At 40.9% G+C, this 21,985-nt stretch overlaps 1 protein-coding gene across 2 annotated transcripts in view; it reads right to left on the bottom strand.

The window, feature by feature from the left end:
* Nucleotides 1–21,395, bottom strand: part of LOC149817823 (E3 ubiquitin-protein ligase UPL3-like) — a 42,004-nt gene extending 20,609 nt beyond the window's left edge. For both annotated transcript variants that reach the window (XM_089984730.1, XM_089984731.1), the window contains exons 1-8: nt 20,299–21,395; nt 19,864–19,974; nt 19,519–19,635; nt 19,168–19,338; nt 13,992–14,153; nt 13,050–13,304; nt 12,815–12,936; nt 11,322–12,738 (exon numbers count right to left, since the gene is read on the bottom strand). In XM_089984730.1, the coding sequence (XP_089840856.1) occupies nt 11,322–12,738; nt 12,815–12,936; nt 13,050–13,304; nt 13,992–14,153; nt 19,168–19,338; nt 19,519–19,635; nt 19,864–19,974; nt 20,299–21,117 (3,174 nt within the window). In that variant the 5' untranslated portion in view covers nt 21,118–21,395. The remainder of the gene's footprint in view (nt 1–11,321; nt 12,739–12,814; nt 12,937–13,049; nt 13,305–13,991; nt 14,154–19,167; nt 19,339–19,518; nt 19,636–19,863; nt 19,975–20,298) is intronic.
* Between the last annotated feature and the right edge of the window lie 590 nt (nt 21,396–21,985).

Genomic DNA, 21,985 nt, shown 5'->3' with positions numbered 1-21,985 from the left:
AACCTGACTCTGGGTGCGTTGATCGCACCCAGGGTCATTTATGTCACAGGGACTCTTCAACTGGGTGTCGCACCCGCACCCGATGCGGTCAACCTGACCCTGGGTGCAGTCAACACATCCAGGGTCATTTATGTCCAAGTTTTCGACTTTATATATATATATATATATATATATATATATATATATATATATTATTTTTTATATTTTTGCCGCACCCCCGCACCCGGGTTTTTTGAAAGTGCTGCACCCCCGCACACACACCCATGTGACAGATGATAACCCAATTGCCAAAAAAATGGTTGAAGATAAAGAGATCATCGTGCGGCAATTAAATGCAATGCTTAGGAAATACTAGCAAATAGTCTCCAGAAGATACTTTAGTTTTAAGATGTTTATAGTTTAGAACTTTAGAGATGAATATTGGCATGTAAGATGTTGGTCAAATGTAACGTTTTTAGTTATCATGAGCGTTAGTAGTTTAGTTATGACTTATGACATTTTAGTATGGCTTAGATGTGAATTTAATATTGTTAGTTAATGCTTTAATTGTGTTTAAAATTTAAATTATGCAGTTGCCTTTTATTTACATTGTCAGTTATCAGTTGCATGGTTTGTTATTAATTTAAATTATGTAGTTGCCTTCATATGTGATTTTATGGTTGTATTTTATGCAATTCATCATTATTTTATGTGATATGATTTTTTTAGACTTTTTACTAATTTTTCTAATTTTTTCAGATTTTTTTTAAAATTTAAAAAAATATTAAAAATTTATGATAAAATACGGTGTTACTTCGGGCCTGACCGGTATGGGTAACGATACGATACTTACAACCTTAATCAAGACCATCCACCATGTGCATTAGAAAAGTATTCCCGAAGTCAAGACATAGATTAATCTAGTGTTGGAAGATCTACGAGAATATCTCATGCACCCAGTAGGTTCGTATCCTATGAGTCATTTGAACCCAACTATAGAGTTTGTCTAATGCAGGGGGACGTCGACTGTGGCGGCACTTGGGTGCTGAAAGGAAGAACTCGACTCCCACGTCGTGCAAGGCACAGAAATAGCCAACGCCGTGCAACGCACAGGAACGATCACTTGAATACCACCGACCCAAAGGTGTAAACTTTATTGCAATGAAAACCTTGATTGAAACAAATAGCTGAATTGAAATGATGATAAAACCACTAACGACAATGTAGAAAAGTCTAATATAATTAAACTACTGACAGGAAGAAGACAAAGATGGGGGAAAACTGCTGAAAGGGGAAAATTGTTGCTGCGATTTTTTAATATTCTCTGCTTTGCGCACTCAACCCTAGAGGGGGTTTTAAAGGCCCCTGTTGGATCTGGGTCTCGGTCCGATCCCGGACCCGAGACAACATCCGTTTGTTGCTGGATCTGGGTCGTCTGGGCCTGCGTTCCTCGTTCTTGTCAAGAGTGCTCCATTCTGGCGCCTTGGTACCACCATCTGAATCCGATCGTCAGTCCCCATGTGCATACCCGGTCCCTTGCCTGGGTCATTTGGTGTAAGCTGGACCCGATCCTGCTCTGCATCATTCTCTCTTGGTTGGGAAAAAGTCGGTTATGACAACTTGTTATCTCCACAGTAAGTAATTAGATTAGACATAGTAGATATAGGAGAACGGTGCCAATCTTCGGGCAGCTCAATGAGGTAAGACCGGTCAAATAGGCCCGCGAGCTGGAGAAATTTGATCTCCTTGGTGGGAAGAACTATCTTATGACCCTTAAAGATAAATGAGTATGTATTCCTACGGCCATCATGGATAGTCTTAAGGTCAAACTGCCAAGGACGTCCCAATAGGATGTGACACGCACTGGGGCCATATCACACCACACTTCATCGTGGTAATGCTCTCCCATGGAGAACCGAACTAGACAACGCAGGGTGATGGGTACCTCGTTTCCTTTCTTGAACCACGCCATTTTATAAGGTTGGGTCAATTTTTCCGTTTTTAAGTTCAAGGTGGATACCACACTCTTGGACATCATATTCTCGCACGCCCCGGTATCAATGATAACATCACACACGCACCCCTCACAGTTGCACCGTGTTCTAAAAATATTATTCTGCAACCATTTCGTCGGGTCCAACTCTCGAGATGTGATCAAGACATGATGGATGGTTAACAAATTTTCAAGGCTGCCATCGAACTCTACGACTTTCATCTCGTCATCTCCCTCAACAGGCGACTCACCCTCATTATCACTATCGGACGCGGACTCAACAATGCCCTCTACTAGATGAGTGTTCTTACTCATGGTAGGACATTTGGACGCAATATGACCTAACTCTTGACACCTAAAACAACGAACGGTGGACTCGCTGGGCTTACCCTTGGATCTGGTGTGGTACACGGGTCCAGACTGATCGGGTTTGCTAGGGTCAACTTTTGGGGTGGACTTTGGGTCTTCTTTCCTAGGAGAGCTCGCTCCCCTGGTTGGGAAACTCGACTTGGGTTGACTAGGCTGATCACTACGGGGTGTCCTATGTTCCTGCCTCCTTTTAATTTTTCTTCCACATTCATGGCATAGCTGCTTATCTGATCTAATGACTCGACTGTGATACAACTGAAGTCATCAGAAATAGCAGGACGGAGACCAGAAATATACCTCGTGACCTGCTGGCAGGTGGTCTTCTCGATCTGCACTCGTAGGGAAAGACAATGGAACTCAGCAGTGTAATCCGCCACACTATTGGTGCCTTGACGCAGGGTCAAGTACTCCTTGTAAGCTCTCTCGGCGTGATCTGAGAGCACGAACTTAGACTGCATCAATCGCTGCATCTCCTCCCAAGTCTGTATGCGCTCCAATCTATGCCGCTCTCTCGACCTCTGCAGCTCAACCCACCATGTCTGTGCTAGGCCTCTCAACCGAGTAGAGGCTAGGGAGACACGACGGTGCTCAGCGATATCGTGGTAGTCGAAGAAGAACTGGACGGCATATGACCAATCGAAAAACCGTTCTGCATCGAACCGACCTGCGAACTCTGGAAGCTCCAGCTTCACCCCGTACGTGGAGGGGCGCTCTGGTGCTCTCTGCTGACGGGCCTCCACCATGCCTGTGGGGTACTCGTTCCAGAAGGCATCATCATCCATCACGATCTCATCTCCTTCATCACGATACTGCTCTCCTGGTAATTGATGTTGACGAACTCCGACGACCTGTTGTCGGCGCTCTGGCAACGCCGGTCCTTGCTGAATCTACATAGGAATTTGTCTCTGCCTAGCTCGCCCATGAGGGGGTGCCATCGGCGGCCGGCGTTGTTGCACCAGTATAACAGGTGGTCCTGCGATAGGTGGAAGGGTTGGTTGGGTCTCGGGCTCTAGGTGGGTAGGAATTGGATAGTATGGGTTTGGGTTATGGATCGGGTTAGGATAGTGGTATTAGGTCGGGTATGGCATTGGGTTTTGGATCTGGGATGGGTTAATGGGTTGGTTCTGGTTCGGGAATTGGGTCTGGTTGGTATAATATTGGGTTGGTTCACCCGATTGGATATGAATCGGGTCTAGTCCTAAACTACTTGTCAAACCCAGATTTGGATAGGTTGGATCGGGGATCGAATTATGGGGATAAAAGGTTTGGTTTGAACTCGATCCACGATCCATATGATTATGGGTTTGGTTTTGACCCGGCTAAAATTCAAACTGGAGCTCCGTCCGGGTCCGATATGGGTTTGGGTCGGTATGGGATCCACTTTGGGGTTCAAAAGAGACGGGTCGGGTCGGATTCGAGGCGAATCGTGAATCAAACCCAACTAGGTAGGCTGGGTATGGGGCAACTAGACCCGAATCCGCTCCCGGGGACCCAAAGGGTGGTCCTCGGTAGCCGAGCCTAAGCCGTATTGGTATTGGTTCCTGACTGATTCCTGTGGGTCCAGGTTCGGTCCACAGAGGATCATTCCCCTTTGCTCGTGAATGGGTTGCGACCGAACCCCCACTCACGGGCGTTGGGTAGCTCGACGGGCCAACCCTGACCCAGACTGACGCTGGTGCGCTTGCTGTCATACCCTACGTCAAGTTCAGACCCTGCAGGTCGTGCCTAACATGCGGCCCCTGCTGCGCTGGTCGGTGCCAGGCCTACGCACCCAGGCTGGCGCTGGATGGCACTCCCCCATCCACCCTAGCGACCGTCACGCCAAGGATCTAGGACAGTGCACTCGGCGGGAGAGTCACTTGACTGGTATCCCTGAGCAGATCCCTCCCAGGGCTCTCAGGTTGCACGTCAGGCTGACAGATCTGTTGGTCTGGATCAACTGTCGCAACTTCGATGAGGACGGCAGCATCGTCGACCACTCCCGAGCCCTTTTGACATGTAGTCATTGTGTGCATCTCCACCCGCGACTCGATGACCGCCATCTGAGTTTCAACCCCATCGAGTTGTTTTGACATGCTGGCCACATCCCGGCTAACACGCAACAAATTTTCTTCCATTCGAGTCATTATCTCCATCATACGCGACACTGGACCCTTGTTGTCGGTGTCGCGCTCCTTTTCGGCTACCGAATCGTTCCTCGCGTCTGGAGGCATGTTGTCGGCGACGAAGGATACTCGGTGCTCTGATACCATTTGATGCAGGGGGACATCGACTGTGGCGGCACTTGGGTGCTGAAAGGAAGAACTCGGCTCCCACGTCGTGCAAGGCACAGAAATAGCCAACATCGTGCAATGCACAAGAACGACCACTTGAATACCACCGACCCAAAGGTGTAAACTTTATTGCAATGAAACCTTGATTGAAACAAATGGCTGAATTGAAATGATGATAAAACCACTAACGACAATACAAAAACGTCTAATATAATTAAACTACTGACAGAAAGAAGACAAAGAGGGGGGGAAACTGCTGAAAGGGGAAAACTGTTGCTGCGATTTCTGAATATTCTTTGCTTTGTGCACGCAACCCTAGAGGGGGTTTTAAAGGCCCCTGTTGGATCCGGGTCTCGGTCCGATCCCGGACCCGAGACAACATCCGTTTGCTGTTAGATCTGGGTCGTCTGGGCCTGCGTTCCTCGTGCTTGTCAGGAGTGCTCCATTCTGGCGCCTTGGTACCACCATCTGGATCGGATCCAGCACCTAGATCCGATCATCAATCCCCATGTGCAGACCCGGTCCCTTGCCTGGGTCATTTGGTGTAAACTGGACCCAATCCTGCTCTGCATCATTGTCGTATGGTCATTCACTCCTATGTTGAACCATCCTCTTATAGTGAGGCAAAAAATCATCATGAATGGATTGAAACCATGAATAATGAATTAGAAGCTTTAGAAAAAAATATAACTTGGAAAAATCAATCCTTACATATAGGAAAGAAAGTGAAAAAAATCAAAATCAAAAGTGATAAAACACTAGAAATATACAAAGTTAGGTTAGTAGTCAAAGCGTTTAATCAAGAACATGGAATAGACTATGAGAACACCTTTGCCCCAGTAGTTAGGATGACCACAGTTAGAACTCTTATCAAACTCATCACTATAGCATCTATTAAAAAATAGTTAATCTTTCAAATGGATGTTAAAAATGATTTTCTTAATGGAACCCTTAATAAATAAATAAAGTCTATATAGAACCTCCTCCTGAGTTAGGTTTGATACATGGGAAAGTCTTTCGACTGCGAAAGGCTTTGTATGGTCTAAAACATGCTTCTAAGGCTTGGTATGATTAGGGATGGCAGTGGACCGGGGGAAAGCGGGGCCCCGCCTCGCCCCGTTTGGACCGGGGATGGAGGGCATGAAACGGGGATGAAGGTTAAAATTCATCCCCGTGCGGGGATGGAGGCGGGGATGGACTAGCACGTTCCCCCGCCGCGCCCCACCCCGCCCCACCCCATTCTCGTCCCGGCCCCGCCCCGCCCCGCCCCCGCCCCATCCCCGTCCCGGCCCCGCCCCATCCCCGCCCCATTCTCGTCCCCTCCCCGCCCCGCCTCCGCCCCATCCCCGTTCCGACCCCGCCCTGCCCTTGCCCCGTCGCCGTCCCGACCCCGCCCCATCCCCGCCCCCAACCCTTTATATTTTTCTCTTACTGTTTACTAACCCTAACTCCCTAAGTTCCTAACCCTGGAGCCGCCGAGTCGGGCCGTCGCCGACCACCGTTTGCCGACACCGACCACCGTTGGCCGACACCATCTCTCCCTCCTTCCATCTCTGTCGCTGCCTTGTGCCACTGTCGTGAGCCTCCTCTATGGTGCCATCTCCTCTTTTCTTTTTCCTTTCCTGCTTTGATGATTTAAACGCTCTGCGCGTTCGCCTTATTGCAATTGTTTCATTGAGCCCTTTTGAGAAGAAGTCAGACGAGGTTGATAATCTTTCAGAGCTTTCCAATCTTGTTGGTGTTGGGTTCCATGCTTATGAAGAATCCATTCTACAAAAGCTTAAGAAGGTTTGCACTTTGAATTGATTTCTTTTTTTATTTTTGTTTACTGTGCTTTAGGATATCTTCTTTACTCAGCATCGAACTTTTGTCCCTTGCATCCATGGGCATTGTCTTGGTCAAATTGAAAATTGTTCTTTAATAGATTGGACGGGGGCGGGGACGGGGATTAGAATGTTGAGACGGGGCGGGGGTGGAGGTCCAAAGTCTCCCCCGTCACGGGGGTGGACCGGGGATGAAGGTTACATTTTAGAGACGGGGCGGGGGTGGAGACCTTGTCCCCCGCCCCGCCCCGGTCCACTGTCATCCCTAGGTATGATCGTTTTAGCAATGTAATTGTTCAACTAGGATTTAGATCTTGTTACACTGATACTGTATTGTTTGTTAAGTCTTCTGATGCGGGTATAGTTGTTTTACTCCTCTATGTGGATGATATGATTATCACAGGAGGTAATAAACAGGGAGTTATCATATCAAAGATGTTCTCAAAAACACCTTTAATATAAAGGATCTTAGTTTTCTTCGATATTTTCTTAGAATTGAAGTAGCTTACGCACCCCGTGGGTATTTTTTGTCTCAGACTAAGTATGCAGCCGAGATAATTAAAAGGTCAAGTCTTACTAATGAAAAGAGAGTTGACACGACATAGGTCATCAATGCAAAAATGAAGAAAAATGATGGAGAACCTCTGAAGGATCCAACTCCGTATCGCCAAATGATTGGCACCCTAACCTACCTTGTTATTACTCGTCCTAATATTGCACATGATTTTCATATTATTAGTCAATTTCAGCATTATCACACTATAGTACATATGAGTGTTGTAATGAGGATTGTTAGATATGTTAAAAGATATCAATGTTCATGGTTTATTTTATCTTCATCCCCATTAGATGTTATTCCATATTTGGACTCTGATTGGGAAGGAGATGTAAATGATCATCACTCAACCACTGGATTTTCTATTTTGGTAGGTGATTCTTTGATGTCTTTGGAGATGCAAAAAGCAAAAGGTGTCCATGTCCTCTACAAAAGCATAATATCATGTCATGGCTACTACGACTTCTGAATTGGTGTGGTTGCGACAGTTACTAGAAGCCTTGGGAGTTTATATAAACGAACCCTTAATATTATGTTGTGATAACAAAAGCATCGTCTATATTGCAAGCAATCATACATTTCATGAGTGAATAAAACATATTGAAATGGATTATCGTTATGTCCATGAAGAATTCCTGAAGAATATCTTGTTACCATATGTATCATCAGAGTATCAACTTTTTACTTGGCAAACTCTCAGTTATCATTCTATGAGTTTGAGGGGGTGTTAGGATATACTTCTTGTGTGTATATATATTATTTTTATGGTTGTAATTTATTGTACCCTCTAGGGGTATTTTGGTCTTTTGACCCTTATAATAGGAAGGGTCCATTAAGGGCTAAACTGTATTTTTATATTCTTATTTTTCTATTATTTTTATATTAGTGGCATTTGATATATTGTCAAGGTCATTATTGTCTAGCCATTGGAGCTCCCAACTAGGGATGGCAGTGGACCGGGGCGGGGGACAAGGTCTCCACCCCCGCCCCGTTTCAAAATCTAAACCTTCATTCCCGCCTCCATCCCTGCATGGGGATGGATTTTAACCTCCGCCCCCGCCTCCATCCCTGTTTCATGTCCTCCATCCCCGGTCCAAACGGGGGTGAGGCAGGGCGGGGCCCCGTTTCCCCTCGGTCTATAGTTATTCTTTAAAGGATTGGGAACGAGGCGAGGCGGGGATTGAGACGGGGAAGGGGAGCGGGAAAACGTAAGTCCATCCCCGCACGGGGATAGATTTTAACCTTCATCCCTGCCTCCATCCCCATTTCATGCCCTTCATCCCCGGTCCAAACGAGGCGAGGCGGGGTGGGGCCCGTTGTCCTTCGATCCACTGCCATCCCTACTCCCAACGGCTATATTGGGAGCTCCTCACTCCCCTCTTTGTGTATAAATATGGGACTTCAAGTCCCTTGTATGTTATGCACTTTGTGCGCATATGATCATCAATAAAAGACAGTTTTTAGATGTGTGGGTTCTTGATTAGCCCTTGAGTGGCTTTTTGTGTTTATACCTCTTTGAGGATTTGCTTTGTGCCTCTTGTATGGAGGCTATAGTGACAAATATCGCGAGATTTATGAAAATCTTGCGATAATATCGCGATAAATTGAATATCGCGAGATTTATGAAAAAAAACATAAATACCGCGATTTAAATAAGATATTTACGTTTTAAAAGGCTATTTATCGCAAAAAAATTTGTGTATTTTTATTTTTAAATAATTTTTATTAATATTTACTTAGAAAAAATAAATTATATATTTTTTAATTTGTTTTTTTATTGCTGAGATTTTGCCTAAAAAAATGCGAGATTTATGAATTTTTTTCAATTTCTCGCGAGTTTTTGAAAAACGAGAAATTGCCGATAAAAATGTTTCACTATGATGGAGGCTTCTTGATTTCATTATAGAAAATGACAATTGGATAATGTTTTTTCAATGAAAAACATGTTTTTTGAGTAAAGAAAAATCAGAGCATTTACAACCATTGATTTTCTCATCACCAGAAAAAACCATACACTGGTTAGATTCCAGTAATTCAAAATCCAGTTTCCACTAAAAACAGCATTTAGATCACATCCATGGGGTTGTTTGAACCCACAAATAAATGGAGTTTGCAAAGTCAATTGTACATACAAAACGATTGTAGCAAACTTTAACTTTATATATATATATATAGAGAGAGAGAGAGAGTGGCCTGTAACAGTAGACAAGCAAATCGTCCACTGCTATCTGACTATTTTCTGTCACTGGTCGCGCAAAGATCAGCAGCAGAACGTGTGTGTTTTTTGTAAAAAGCATATTTAGCGGTGGTTGTGACAGCCACTAAATGTGCATTTTCCGCCCAGACCATTAGCGGCGGTCATGACCGCAGCTAGAGAGAGAGAGAGAGAGAGAGAGAGAGAGAGAGAGATGACAATGGTGATGGTGGTGGACTTGTTAATGATGGTGAATATCATGGAATCAAAGTGATGTGGTAGGAGGGAGTGACATTGATGATGATGATTAATAATCATGACATTTTTAGTGATGGTGATTAAGAATGACGTTGATGATGATCATTGTCATTCATCATCATGACAATGATGGAGATGGTGTTCATGATGAATAAAAAGTAGATGGTGACTATAATGATGATGACAATTATGTTGAGATAACCAATTAATGATGATCATAAGATTGTTTATGATCATATTATAAACATGTTTGATGACTAACATAGTGGTGTCCAATTAAAAATTATAAGACAAGGTTTGAAAGGTAAATTCTCATCCAAACACCATTTTAATCATTCATATACTTAAATAGCTCCTAAGGTTTTGATTTTAATAAATTGATTCACAAAATTAATTTAGCACAAATGAATTTTTGAGAATTATCTAAACGGGATCTCTAAGCCTGTAGTGGGAGGGAACAATTCCAGCAGGCAGAAAGTAACAACCAAAACTACTACGTCTACTTAGCACTTCAGCATGCGATGGAAAAATAGCAGTATTTTTAAGCAGATAACACCAAGGAGACTAAATAAATGCTCATGAATTAAAATACTAGCTGAACAAAAGTGAATAAATATGGACATGAAGAACATTCAATCTTATAGCTTAAATTGGTCAAAAATTCATTTTAAAAGAAAAAAAAACAATTGAGGGAATTTCAAACGGAGAAAGAAAATGTCAGTCAAAGTAAAACCAATTAATTGACCAATTGACACATTTGATCAGATAGGGAATGATAAAAATACATGGTCAGTCAAAGTTAACAGGAATGTTTTTCAAGGGCCATCTGTATGAGAGTCAATGATATTGTTATTCAGAAGTGATATGGTAGGTGTAAAAACCTTGACTTATGCATGATCAAATTTTCGTTTGTCTAATTATTAACTTGCATGGTTCAGTAGGCAACCACATAGTTGTCATTAGCACTTCTACAACGGATGTCGACATCACCTGCCACTTAGTAATTCTTACATAATATTTTTTTTTACATGTGATACGTTAATATAGTTTACACTCATGGTTCATGGTTCATATTTCATACCCGTTAGCCATACTTAGATATTGCATACTTGATAGCACTTAACAAATTCATGGTTCTAAGTTCATAGCTCAAGCCTGTTATTTCATACTTAGATACGCAACATATATTTCGCAATTTGTTCTTGAGTTCTAACACTTTTCTTAATTTGTTCTCAAGTTTCTTTCTGTAATTCCCTTTTCATTGTTTTTCTTCTATTTCCAAGGAAAACAAAAATTCTAATTCCCAACAAACAAAGATTTGCTATTATAATTAATATATTGTGACTGCAATATACTTAAAAGCCATAAGAAACGAGGCTATATGTGTTGTAACAATCCAGCTTCCAAGCAGGAACTTGAAAGCTAGAAACTACTCTTAAAAAGAGAAGCAGCCAAGTAAAATGAAATTTCTAATAAAAACCTAAAAGCAAAACTGATAGCTGCATGATTCATAATGGCAGCTTACACCAACAATGATACTTAGTTGGCTTATTAAAAAGAAAGGACAATTCGTGAAGAAACTTTTCCTCATAAGAGACTAAGGTTGTTCCTATTTTCTTGCTTTTAAATTGTCTCATTTTAGAATTTTCCTTTTAGAAAAGGTTGAACAAAATTAAATCTTGGAACTTCACAACAGAAATACTAGAACAAATTCCAAAAAAAAAGTGGCCACTATTTAGTCAAAGCGGCTAGAAAAAGAAATATAATGAGTATAAACCCATTCAAAAGATTCAACCAATTAACAGAAACACCATATAGAACAAAATGCTCTGGAAACAAATTCTGTATTATCTCAACATAGTCATAAGTAAATTACCTCTGAGCTAAAATCACCATGTGTGGCTTTTAGTGGTGTATCTTTCTCTGAAGATGCCCTTCTGCGTGCAGCATTTCTGGTCTGTGGACCCTGTGATTCATCAGCTGAAGATTTAAGAACAGCTTTACCCTTGCCCTTAGATGAACTTGCATGTCCTTCATGAGATTCCTTTTTGGCAGAATCGCCTACTGTAACTGATGATCTAGATCTTGTAGAATGGCGCCGTCCTGATGCAGCAGGAGCAAATATAGATGGAGAAGATGCACCACCTGAAGTAGGTGATGCAGCAGGTTCAGAATTCCCTACAGGCACAGAAGGCTTCGGTCCTGACTCATTTCGCTGAACTCTAGGCCAAAGAAACTCTTCAACAGCTGCCAAACTGGCCAAAGGGTCAATCAACACAATATTTGAAGAATAATCACGTAGAGACTTTTCACCTTGTGCTCGACAGAGCCGTAACTTAAATGGCTGAGACAGTGCACTTAACCCGGAGGAAAGGCGTGCACTTCCACTTGAAGACCGGGATGAGTGGCTAAGTATGACAGGAAAACGCTCCAATGAAGTTAAAGCATTTTGCAGCTTTCGAACTAAAACAATCATGGGAGCATCACCATTTGCCTTAAATGCAGAAGGCAACGCAACTGTAATAAACAGCCTGAATCTTTTCAAAGCCTGCTGGCGAAGATTGCTTAGGTTGGCTAATGAGACACTCTCTTTTGAGAATGTTCCACAAGAAAAGTAATTTAACAGTGCTGCAACAACCCCACTTCCAATAAACTCAAATGTTGACACCCCATCACCTTTGCTCAGTTCTGCCAACAGTTCAGATATAACACCCATTAGGTGCTCTTCAGTATCGGCAAATAAGTCAGTTAAAATGTGACCATAAGCTTTTGACTTTCCCTTAGCTTTAGTCTTAAAATCTAAGGCACTGGCATTTAATTTCAAACAAAGATTTTTCAATTTCAACAGATCATCTGTCACTGCAGTATCGATTGCCCCAGGATCGGCTGGGAAGAACTTATCCTTGAATGATTTTGCACATGCACTGACTGTTGCACGAAGGCTAGAATTTGCAGTTGGAACCTCAATGGTAGTTGGAGGTGAACCAATGTTGACAGAACCTTTTGACTCTTCCGAAGCATTGGCTTTGGAGTTTGAACCACCACTACGTCGCCTATAACGGCGAGAACGTGATGAAGGCAAGACATCCTGCTCTTTTTCAGCAGGTGAAGCTTGAGCAGAAACTGCATCTGAACTATTGATTGTAATAAGGGAATCTATAGCATGAACAACACCTTCCCTCACAAACATCTTAGAAAAAGTATCAGGAAGTTTTTCCATCAGAATCTCAGCTATTTGAAGAGCTGGAATCAAGACTTGAGGATCTTTCCATGCTAACACACCTGCTAAGAAACTAAGGACAAAAAAAGGCCAAAACTCTTGTAAATCAGATACGTATGCAAGCAACCAGAAGGTCATCAAAAGCTTACCTAGAAATGTTTGTCACTGTCAATAATGATTGTATCATATTAGCTGTACTGAAATACATCAACTTGCTAATAACAGAGAGGCATTTGTGGCGAACCGGGCTATTCACACTGGACCCATAAACCTGAGCGCGCATACAAATAAAAATACATTAAGATGTGAAGGTGTAACCATGAACCCTTGCAGAAATAGATTTCAGGCCTTCAGGGGCTGATTGAAAGCACTAAGAGCACAAACCTGTACTAAAACAGGAAGTAGATCCATTCCAAATTGTTGCAGCAGTTCAGGTTGATCATGAAATAGTGCCTCCCTTGAAGAAGCCTCAGAGGAGGCTCCATTAGCATCTTCTTCTTGCTTCCCAGTGTTGCCAGAAAAGGATCTTTTTCCGGCAATCAATCCTCTCCCCAGAAAATTGGAGCTGTTTGGAAGAGAAATTGTACCTTGCGGCAGTGGTGGAAGAAGCTCATTGGCAAGGTTCACAATCTCAAAGATCTGATTAATGAAACAAAGCAAAATCAATAAGTCCCAATCTTTTCAAAGCAAGATCAATAAGGCCACAGTATCTTCAAAGATACGTCTTCCAGTGCTCAAGGTGCCCATTATAAACTATGTTGTCAAAACCAAGCTATGGAGCAACCTAACCAATGCTCAGTTAGTTGACACAACCAGCAGCCACTCAATCAAAATCAAATGAACTACTTTGAGAGAGAGAGAGGGCATCACACAGTTCTCACATGAAAGTACCAAACTATCAATTAGCTACAAAGTTAGGTACTAAAGCCAACATCTTTGTGACATTACAAGAAGGGAGGAGGATAGGAGTGGGAGAGGCATGCTGACATTTATGCAATTAGTCTTCGTACATATTTTTATTTGACAATCTGTTTTCCTGAATCCTAACCAAGATCATTACTAGAACCACAACTATAAAATACTCAAGCTGCATCAACAAAAAGTTGACTAATACATGTAGTAATCTTGGTAGAATATGCTATAGTCAGCCAACAAAACAAAAGCAACATTTTGCTGTTAAGGACAATAATTGTTCCATGGTTTGATAAGTGTTCTTTGTGAATATTTATGTGTGTTAAAGTCTCGAATTTTGCATGCTAATGGATTAAAGACAAATGATGGGAATAAGTTAGTACTAATAAATGAACCAGGAGATCATATGTAAACCTGTTCAGGGGGCCTAGTCAAAGCAGGTGACACAACCATGCTGGCAACCAAGCCACAACCAGAGAGTATATCCTTGAGAGTGCCACTTATCCCAAGAAGCAAAAGGGTTTTGGCTGAAAGAGAGGAGCCACTTGCACATGTTGAGAGCAGTCGTATCAAACCCTGTAAGGAAAAAAGATAAATAAAATAAAACAAAAAAATAAAAGCTGTTGAGGTGATCCACACTGTTAAAATGTATTCTTCAATCATTGTAATCATATATATATATATATATATATATATATATATATATATATATAAAGGTTGATACATATACATATATAGTATATATGTATATGTATCAACCTTTATATATATAAAATATATATTTCTCTATTATTAGCCATAGGGGTAGTTTAGTCATTCCACTTAATTTTACGCATATTCTATCTAACGAATATGATTGTAATCCTTATTATTTTTTATTTTTTTCTTTTCATACTTCTCAAAGTACAATGAGGGGCCCACTCTTAGAGACGTTGGGCCCCTCCAACGGTCACAATTGTGACCGTTGGAGGGGCTCCAACGTCTATAAGAGGAGCCCCTCTTTGCTTCTCTTGTGTGTTATAAATAGGGGACTTCCCCTTGTATTTTCGACATTCTTGTGGGAGCTTTAGCTCCATTGTAAAAGGGTTTTTACCCTATTTCTCATAATAAAGAAATATTCTTTTAGCCTTTTGGCTTAACCCCTTTGTGGGTTTATGGGTTTAGCACTTTATGTGCTTTTGGTTGCCCCTTAGTGGGTTTGTGTATTTGCACCTTAAGTGTGCATTTATGGGTTCATTATTGAACCCTTTGTTTTCTAACATGGTATCAGAGCAAGGTCATGATTGGGTTGTCTTTTGGTGCATCAAAAAGCGTTTCGCTCAAGAAACTTCAAAGAATGGTGAAGTATTCATTGCTTTTTTGAAGCTATTCGGTATGTATCCCTTTTTCTTAAAGTATTGTGCATTATGAAACTATTTTCTTGCATGTATTTTGCACATTTTAGTGTTTGTGGTACTTGAGGACCCTTTCTTTTCGCATATCACATTTCACTTGTTCGCATGTTTTAAAATTTTTCTTTTTAAAATTGGTAAACTTGTTTGTTTTCTAGATATATGATTGCTCAAAAATGGGTCTTATATCATATTTTTTAAAAAAATAATGTCAATCCTAATTGAACTCTCGTATGGCTTTAGGAGTTTTCTATTTTTATGTTGACTTCAAGTATTAAAAGCTTGAAGTTCATTTTTTCCATGCCTTTGTGCACTTGTGAGAGTTCTCCTTGTGCCCTTGTGCACACTTCTTGTTTTTAGCATTGTGTTTATACACAAATATTTTTTATAAAGATTGTTACGTGAATGAACACACATGGTTGTAATAAAAATCTTTTATATGTGTAGGAAGCTCTTAAAGAAAGTTTGGTTGAGATTGAAAATTTTAGTATATGAAGGATTGTGATAATTCACATACTTCACTACGCATTCATCGATTACCCATCACGTATAATAGTAATTTATGTTTTTCAAAATTGTCTTCAATTATGTAAGATTGATGATTTTTACATAGTTGTTTCATGATTGACTTATAAGTCAACTTCTAAAATTATATATGTTTTCTTGCTAAATGAGTATTATTGGTTTTTGCTTAATACTCTTGACTCTCATATGAAACCTAATTTGCTTTGAGGTCCTCTCTTGTTTGTGTGTCTTAGTGCTCTTTTTGCGAAAATTTGATATATGAATTTGGTAATTCTTGAATATGAATTTCTCACATTTGAATTAAGTCTTTCATTTTTTTTGTATGAACCCTAAGTGGTTCTTGTTAATAATAACTATTTGTGAGAATTACGTGATCTTGTGAAAAGAAGGATTGTAAAGGTCCTTCAATGTTTTTGGTTTATTTAAAGAATCTTTAAAAGTTTTTGTGGTAAGCGTTAAAATTCCATATTGTATTTATTGCATAATAAGATCTTTTGGTATAAAAGATTTCATTAGTTTGGATTTTCTTCTAATGGTGCAAGTTTATTAACTTGTTTGTTTGTATCTTTCACATGAGATTTTCAAACCTCTTGATTATATCACTTCTATTAAAAGATGCCTACGTTGGCCGTAATATGTTCTCATTTTCTTACATAGAATTGAAAATGTAATTGCATAATTAAAGCTTGAGAGTCTCAAGCATTGTCCTCTTTCAATAGATACATGCCTTTGTGCATGTTTGCTTATTTTCACTCCTTTGTGTGTATTTGTTCAAGTGTTGTGTGAGTGCCTTTGTGCACATCTTCTTCAAAGTATTTGTGCTTATATGTGTATTGTCTCTTTTGTGAAATTATTAGTGCTTGTTTGAATACTCTTTAAAGAAGCTTTTATATTTTAGTGCATTTCTCAAGGCTTGTGTATGTATTGTCCCTTAGTGGACTTGGCTATTGACCCTTTTATTTGTCCATTGTAGGACATTGTAAGTGCTTGTAGCATTTTTATGTCTCTGCATATCTCATTACAATCAAGGAATAAGCTTGGTTTTAGTCTTGATTATCCCAAAATGATTCTTTCACATAGCATTGTGTATTTGAAAGAATGTTATCTTTAAAGCGTATTCTTTGCCTTTTATGGCACCCTTATGTTGTCCATCACAAGTTATATGATGCATCACTTTTTTGCCTTGTTATTACAGAGATGTTTGTTGGGGTAAGTTATGTGCACATTGTGTTATGTCATTTTAGATTGTCAACTTGTAGTTTGACTCTAAATGACATGTTATGTGATCTCCGATTATGAGTGTGTCACTCGTTTGTTTTTTGGTCATTGATTTTATTTTGTATGCTTTTAATTATGTATACATGTGACGGATGTCTAAGGTTTGAAATCATAGTATTTCAAGGTATATTGAAAAATTAATGTTCTTTAATTGTATTTCCATTACAAGCTTCCTTACCTAAGTGTTTTCTCCTTTTATGCCTCTTATCTAAGTGTCATCATATGTAGACAAGAAATACGTTGGCTTTGTTCTCTTGATCTAGTAGTTGAACACACTTGTTTTGAGCGTCATTATATGTAGACAAGGATTGTTGTTTCACACCATTGTGTGTGATGTTAGCCCATGGTTGGCTTTTGTGTCTGTGTTTCAGTCGCTGATACACTCATTTCAAGTGTCATTTTATGTAGACAAGAGATGTGTTGTCACACCTTAGTGTGTGTTTTAGCCCATGGTTGGCTTTGTACTTTTGTTCTAGTAGCTGAACATACTTGATTTAGAGTGTCATTATATGTAGATAAGAGTTTTTTATTCACATTTTTATGTGTGATTTTTAGTCCATGTTGGCATTTATACTCTTGTTCTAGTCGCTATTACACTCATTTCAAGTATTATTATATGTAGACAAGAGATGTTTACACACATTCGTATGTGTCTTTGGCCCTTTGGTGGCATTATATTTATGTTCTTGTTCTAGTCGCTTATACACTTGATTTGAGGGTTTGGGGAGGTCTGATAAGATGATTGCTTGTAGTTGATGAACTATTGTTGAGATTTACAAAATTCCATATTTATGAAAATTTGAAATTTGGTTTTAATATGAGATTTTCTAATTCATGTTCATTTTATAGCACAATTGCTATGTGCACATGTTTTCTTTTAATCAAAGAATATATTTTGGTTGTTTTGTCTCATAAGTGAAACTTTTGAACTCTTGTGTTTTATACACTCTCTTTTATCATATGCTCTTGAGCATTTCTTTTGTGAAATCTCCTTTAAGAGAATTACTCAATTCAATAACACTTGTCTTTCTCGTCTTGTAAGCTCAAGTAATATACCTGATTAAAGTATGATTGGAGCATGTTCATTAAATGACCTTTTTAGTGTTGATTCATTTCATTACATAATATTGTATGCATATGCTCACAATGGCTTTTTTAATCCCTAACTCAATTAAGATTCATATATTTTCTTATGTGTTGCTGCTTTGAAGGCTTTTTGTGTTGTTCCTTCGTGGACTATTTCTTTATTCCCATTGTGGGATCGTATTTGTCCATTGTTGGACTTTATGAATGCATTAAGCATCCTTATTATTATTTTTCGCCTACTTTCTTACATGGTATTATACATTTCCGCATACACTTTAAAATCTTCTCATTTTTACTTGTTTTCAAGGATAAGTTTTTAAAGGTTGGTCTTCTAAAATCAGTTTGCATGCATAAGTAATTATCCTGTCCCGACGAATATTGTGCTTTAAATAAAATAATTATGCCTTTATTATGCATAGAATATCTTTTTGCACCATTGTTCTTTTTTATGAATCATATGATATGATTTTGATTGATTCATCTTGTTTGGAATATTCCACTTGATTAAAGTGCAAAGATATCTTTTACTTGGACCTTTTCTTGGTTTGTTTCACAGGATCTTGAAGATGAGATAGAAAGGAGTACCTTGGATAGATCATGGAAGGTGCTCACCATTAAAGACAATTGGAAGAAGACATTTGCAAATTTCAATGGCATCCTTACTGAAGACTCTTGAAGTCTTGAGATTCTTCAATCTTTTGGTTCCCCCCACGCAAAGTTTGAGGGGGTGTTAAAATGTATTCTTCAATCATTGTAATCATATATATATATATATATATATATATTAGCCATAGGGGCAGTTTAGTCATTTCACTTAATTTTACGCATATTCTATCTAACGAATATGATTATAATCCTTATTATTTTTTATTTTTTATTTTTGTACTTCTCAAAGTACAATGAGAGGCCCACTCTTAGAGACGTTGGGCCCCTCCAACGGTCACAACTGTGACCATTGGAGGGGCTTCAACGTCTATAAGAGGAGCCCCTCCTTGCTTCTCTTGTGTGTTATAAATAGGGGACTTCCCCTTGTATTTTCGACATTCTTGTGGGAGTTTTAGCTCCATTGTAAAAGGGTTTTTAGTTTTTACCCTATTTCTCATAATAAAGAAATATTCTTTTAGCCTTTTGGCTTTAACCCATTTGTGGGTGTATGGGTTAGCACTTTATGTGTTTTTGGTTGCCCCTTAGTGGGTTTGTGTATTTGCACCTTAAGTGTGCATTTATGGGTTCATTATCGAACCCTTTGTTTTCTAACACATACAAGGCTGGAAAATAAGCAAAACTAAAATGAGGAGAGGTCCATCTACCGTGTATGTCGGAGTGCTAAGGGATGCCTGACCACCTCCTGAATTACTAACAGAAATAAGACCAGCAGCTTGTGCGACCAACCCATGATTGCAAAGCTCATCCAGCTTGTCAGGAGATGATGCAAATGACTCCGCAATACGAGTCAAGCAAACAGAAGCATGATCTAATACCTGAAAATTATGATAGCCTGTTATCCAACAGAGCCCATTATGTCCTCCAGATCCAACTAGTAGTAACATAAAGTTGCAATAACAAGAAACTAAGATGACTGCACTAGAGTGATAACAGCTGAAATGCACATTCAATATTCTATAAGTACTAAGGAAGATAATGCCATGAAGGTGATCAACCTTTGAATCATGATAGTGAAGAAGATTTGAAAGCAAGGGCACAGCTTCCATGACAAAGTCAGCTGCATCAGATGGAAGTTTCTTGCACATGTTTGCAGCAGTAGATAATGCGACTCTCTGGATCAACAAAAGAAAGTCCATTAGAACAAAAAAAACAGGAAATAACTGACAGAACAAAATTCAAATTATCGGACTACAAGGTGATAGAAAATTACAACTTTTGAGAGAAGCAGAATCATGGTGAATGGAGAAGAAAAACACACATGTTTCTTATTTGTTGCAGAAGATCCGAGTTTGTGAGAAAGGTTAGTCCATAACTATCAAAAATGATGAAACGGAGGATACCTGAACCCCGGTTGAGAAGAAGTCTAGATAGGATAACACAGCCATTAGCGCCCCGGCACGCAAACAGGCTGTTGGATGTTCATGTGAAATCTTCTCCAAGGCTTGCAGAGACTGCACACCCACACAACCAAAATTTCCCATACTCAAAAGGCATGTTCACAAACATGCATAGAACATAAGCAATTGCTCAAATTGTTACAAAAGCAGGTAAGTTCTAATCCAATCTAACAACATCGATCTCATGTTCATAACTCGAATCACAGAAACGAACAAAATTTCAACCCTAAAATGAAGCCTGGCATGTATAAACTATAAAATTGAACGCCCCAGTTCTTGAGAACCCAATATCAGTGAACATCTAACCACATCAGTATTTCAATCACACATGAAAACTTCGAACCACATAGATAATTAAGCAAAAGAAACGAACCGAACCTGTTCCGCTAAATCCATGTACTCGATGGTGAGCAACCGGGCGCAGAAGCACGAAACTGCGCCATAATGAACAACGGCAGCGCACGAGGACGGCAGAACGTCGCAGAGATGCGTCAATGCGCGAGCGGCAAGGAGCATGATATCGGCGTTGCTCTCATGGTTGAGCAGCCCGACGAGAACAGGCACGAAAGAGTCCACCGAGAACGAGCTCAGCGACTCCTCCGTCCCGATCGACAGTATCTCGCTCAGCTGCGTCAAGGCCTCGACCTGTCGTCCTTCCTCGCCATCGGCCCTCAACCCCGAAAGGATCTTCTTCAACCTCCCGCTCTGCTGCGACGATGACGGAGCCGAGGAGGGGAGGAGGTCGTCGAGCCCGGCGCCCAGCTTCCTCAGAAGCCCCTGAAGTGCGCTGCTCGCGGAAGTCAGGTTCTGGTGCAAGATGCTGACGCCGTCGCCATCATCGTCATCCCCGCCGGATGCATCGACTCCAAGCCCTAGGTTCCGGGGCTCTGGCTCCTTTTCCTTGCCCTTATCGGCAGAATCCTTGTCGCGGTCGCCGCCCGAAGGCTGCTTCGGGTGGTGGTGGCGGCGGCGGGAGGCAGCGGACACAGACGCAGATGATTCGGTGTTGGAGGAATCCATGGGCGCGTCGTGGGAGCGGGAATTCTGACGGGAGCGAGTGGTGGGTAGCGAGGCAACCGCGGCTGCGGAGAGGCGGGTGCGCTTGGACGAGCGGAGGACGGGCGCCGACGACGACGACGAGGGGTGAGAGGACGCTGCTGAGGAGGCCTCCGCCCGCTTCCGGCTCCGCGTTTCCATACAAAAACTCCCGACCACCAGGAATCCGGTCGCCGGTAATCGAGACTACGATCGTCCCGATTACCCCAAATCCATCCACGCCTAATTCCCCGGTTTTGCTCGATCAGATGAATGAGGGACCGGAAAGAACCCTAGGAAAATTAGGAAATTTCGTAGAATTATCGTAAGGAAAGGAAGAAATTGAAAAAGATAAAACGAAGAAAGTGTGGAAATTGGGGTTTTCTGGAGTCTGGCCCCCTCTTTTTCTTCCTTCCGAGTAGCAGAGAGAGAAGGGAATAAGGGGAGGGGGAGAACTAGAGGGATGGTTCATATATAGACGACACCACGCCCTTGCTTGGGCTTGGGTGGCCTTTGGGATAAGCTAGGCTTTGTGGGCACTTTTTTAGGGTACCCGCAACTTCTTGGTCGGTGGGTGCAGTTAGAATAGCCAAAACGCCCCGTCTCCATTTATCTTGGTGGCGGTGTTACGTCCTAAAAGCGCTTTTGGGGGCTTTTCCTCTATCTCACAAGGACACACCATTTGGGTTGTATGTCCCTGGCAACACGAGCGGTCATGTTCGGACACGTGGACACAGACACTGATACGCACTGATTATATTTTTAATATCATTTTATTATTTTCAATATTAAAGTTTAAAAAGTGTATTCTTAACATTAAAATATCAAGAAAATAATTTAAATTTTCTCGCACCCTCGCATCTTTATTTACAAACTTTTGTGTTGAACCTGCGCCACGCATCCTTGTATCCACGTGTAGGTGTGACACAATTTTTCCTTTGTTGTGCTTTTTACTTTGGTTGGTTGGGATGTGTGTGTGTGTGATTATGTGAATTGGTAGTTTTCGGGGAGGGGTTCTCCTCGGAACACA

This window comes from Nuphar pumila, chromosome 13 (assembly GCF_984573655.1).
Source record: "Nuphar pumila chromosome 13, dmNupPumi1.hap1.1, whole genome shotgun sequence".
Taxonomy (NCBI): domain Eukaryota; kingdom Viridiplantae; phylum Streptophyta; class Magnoliopsida; order Nymphaeales; family Nymphaeaceae; genus Nuphar; species Nuphar pumila.
This window is presented reverse-complemented; position numbering and strand designations above follow the sequence as displayed.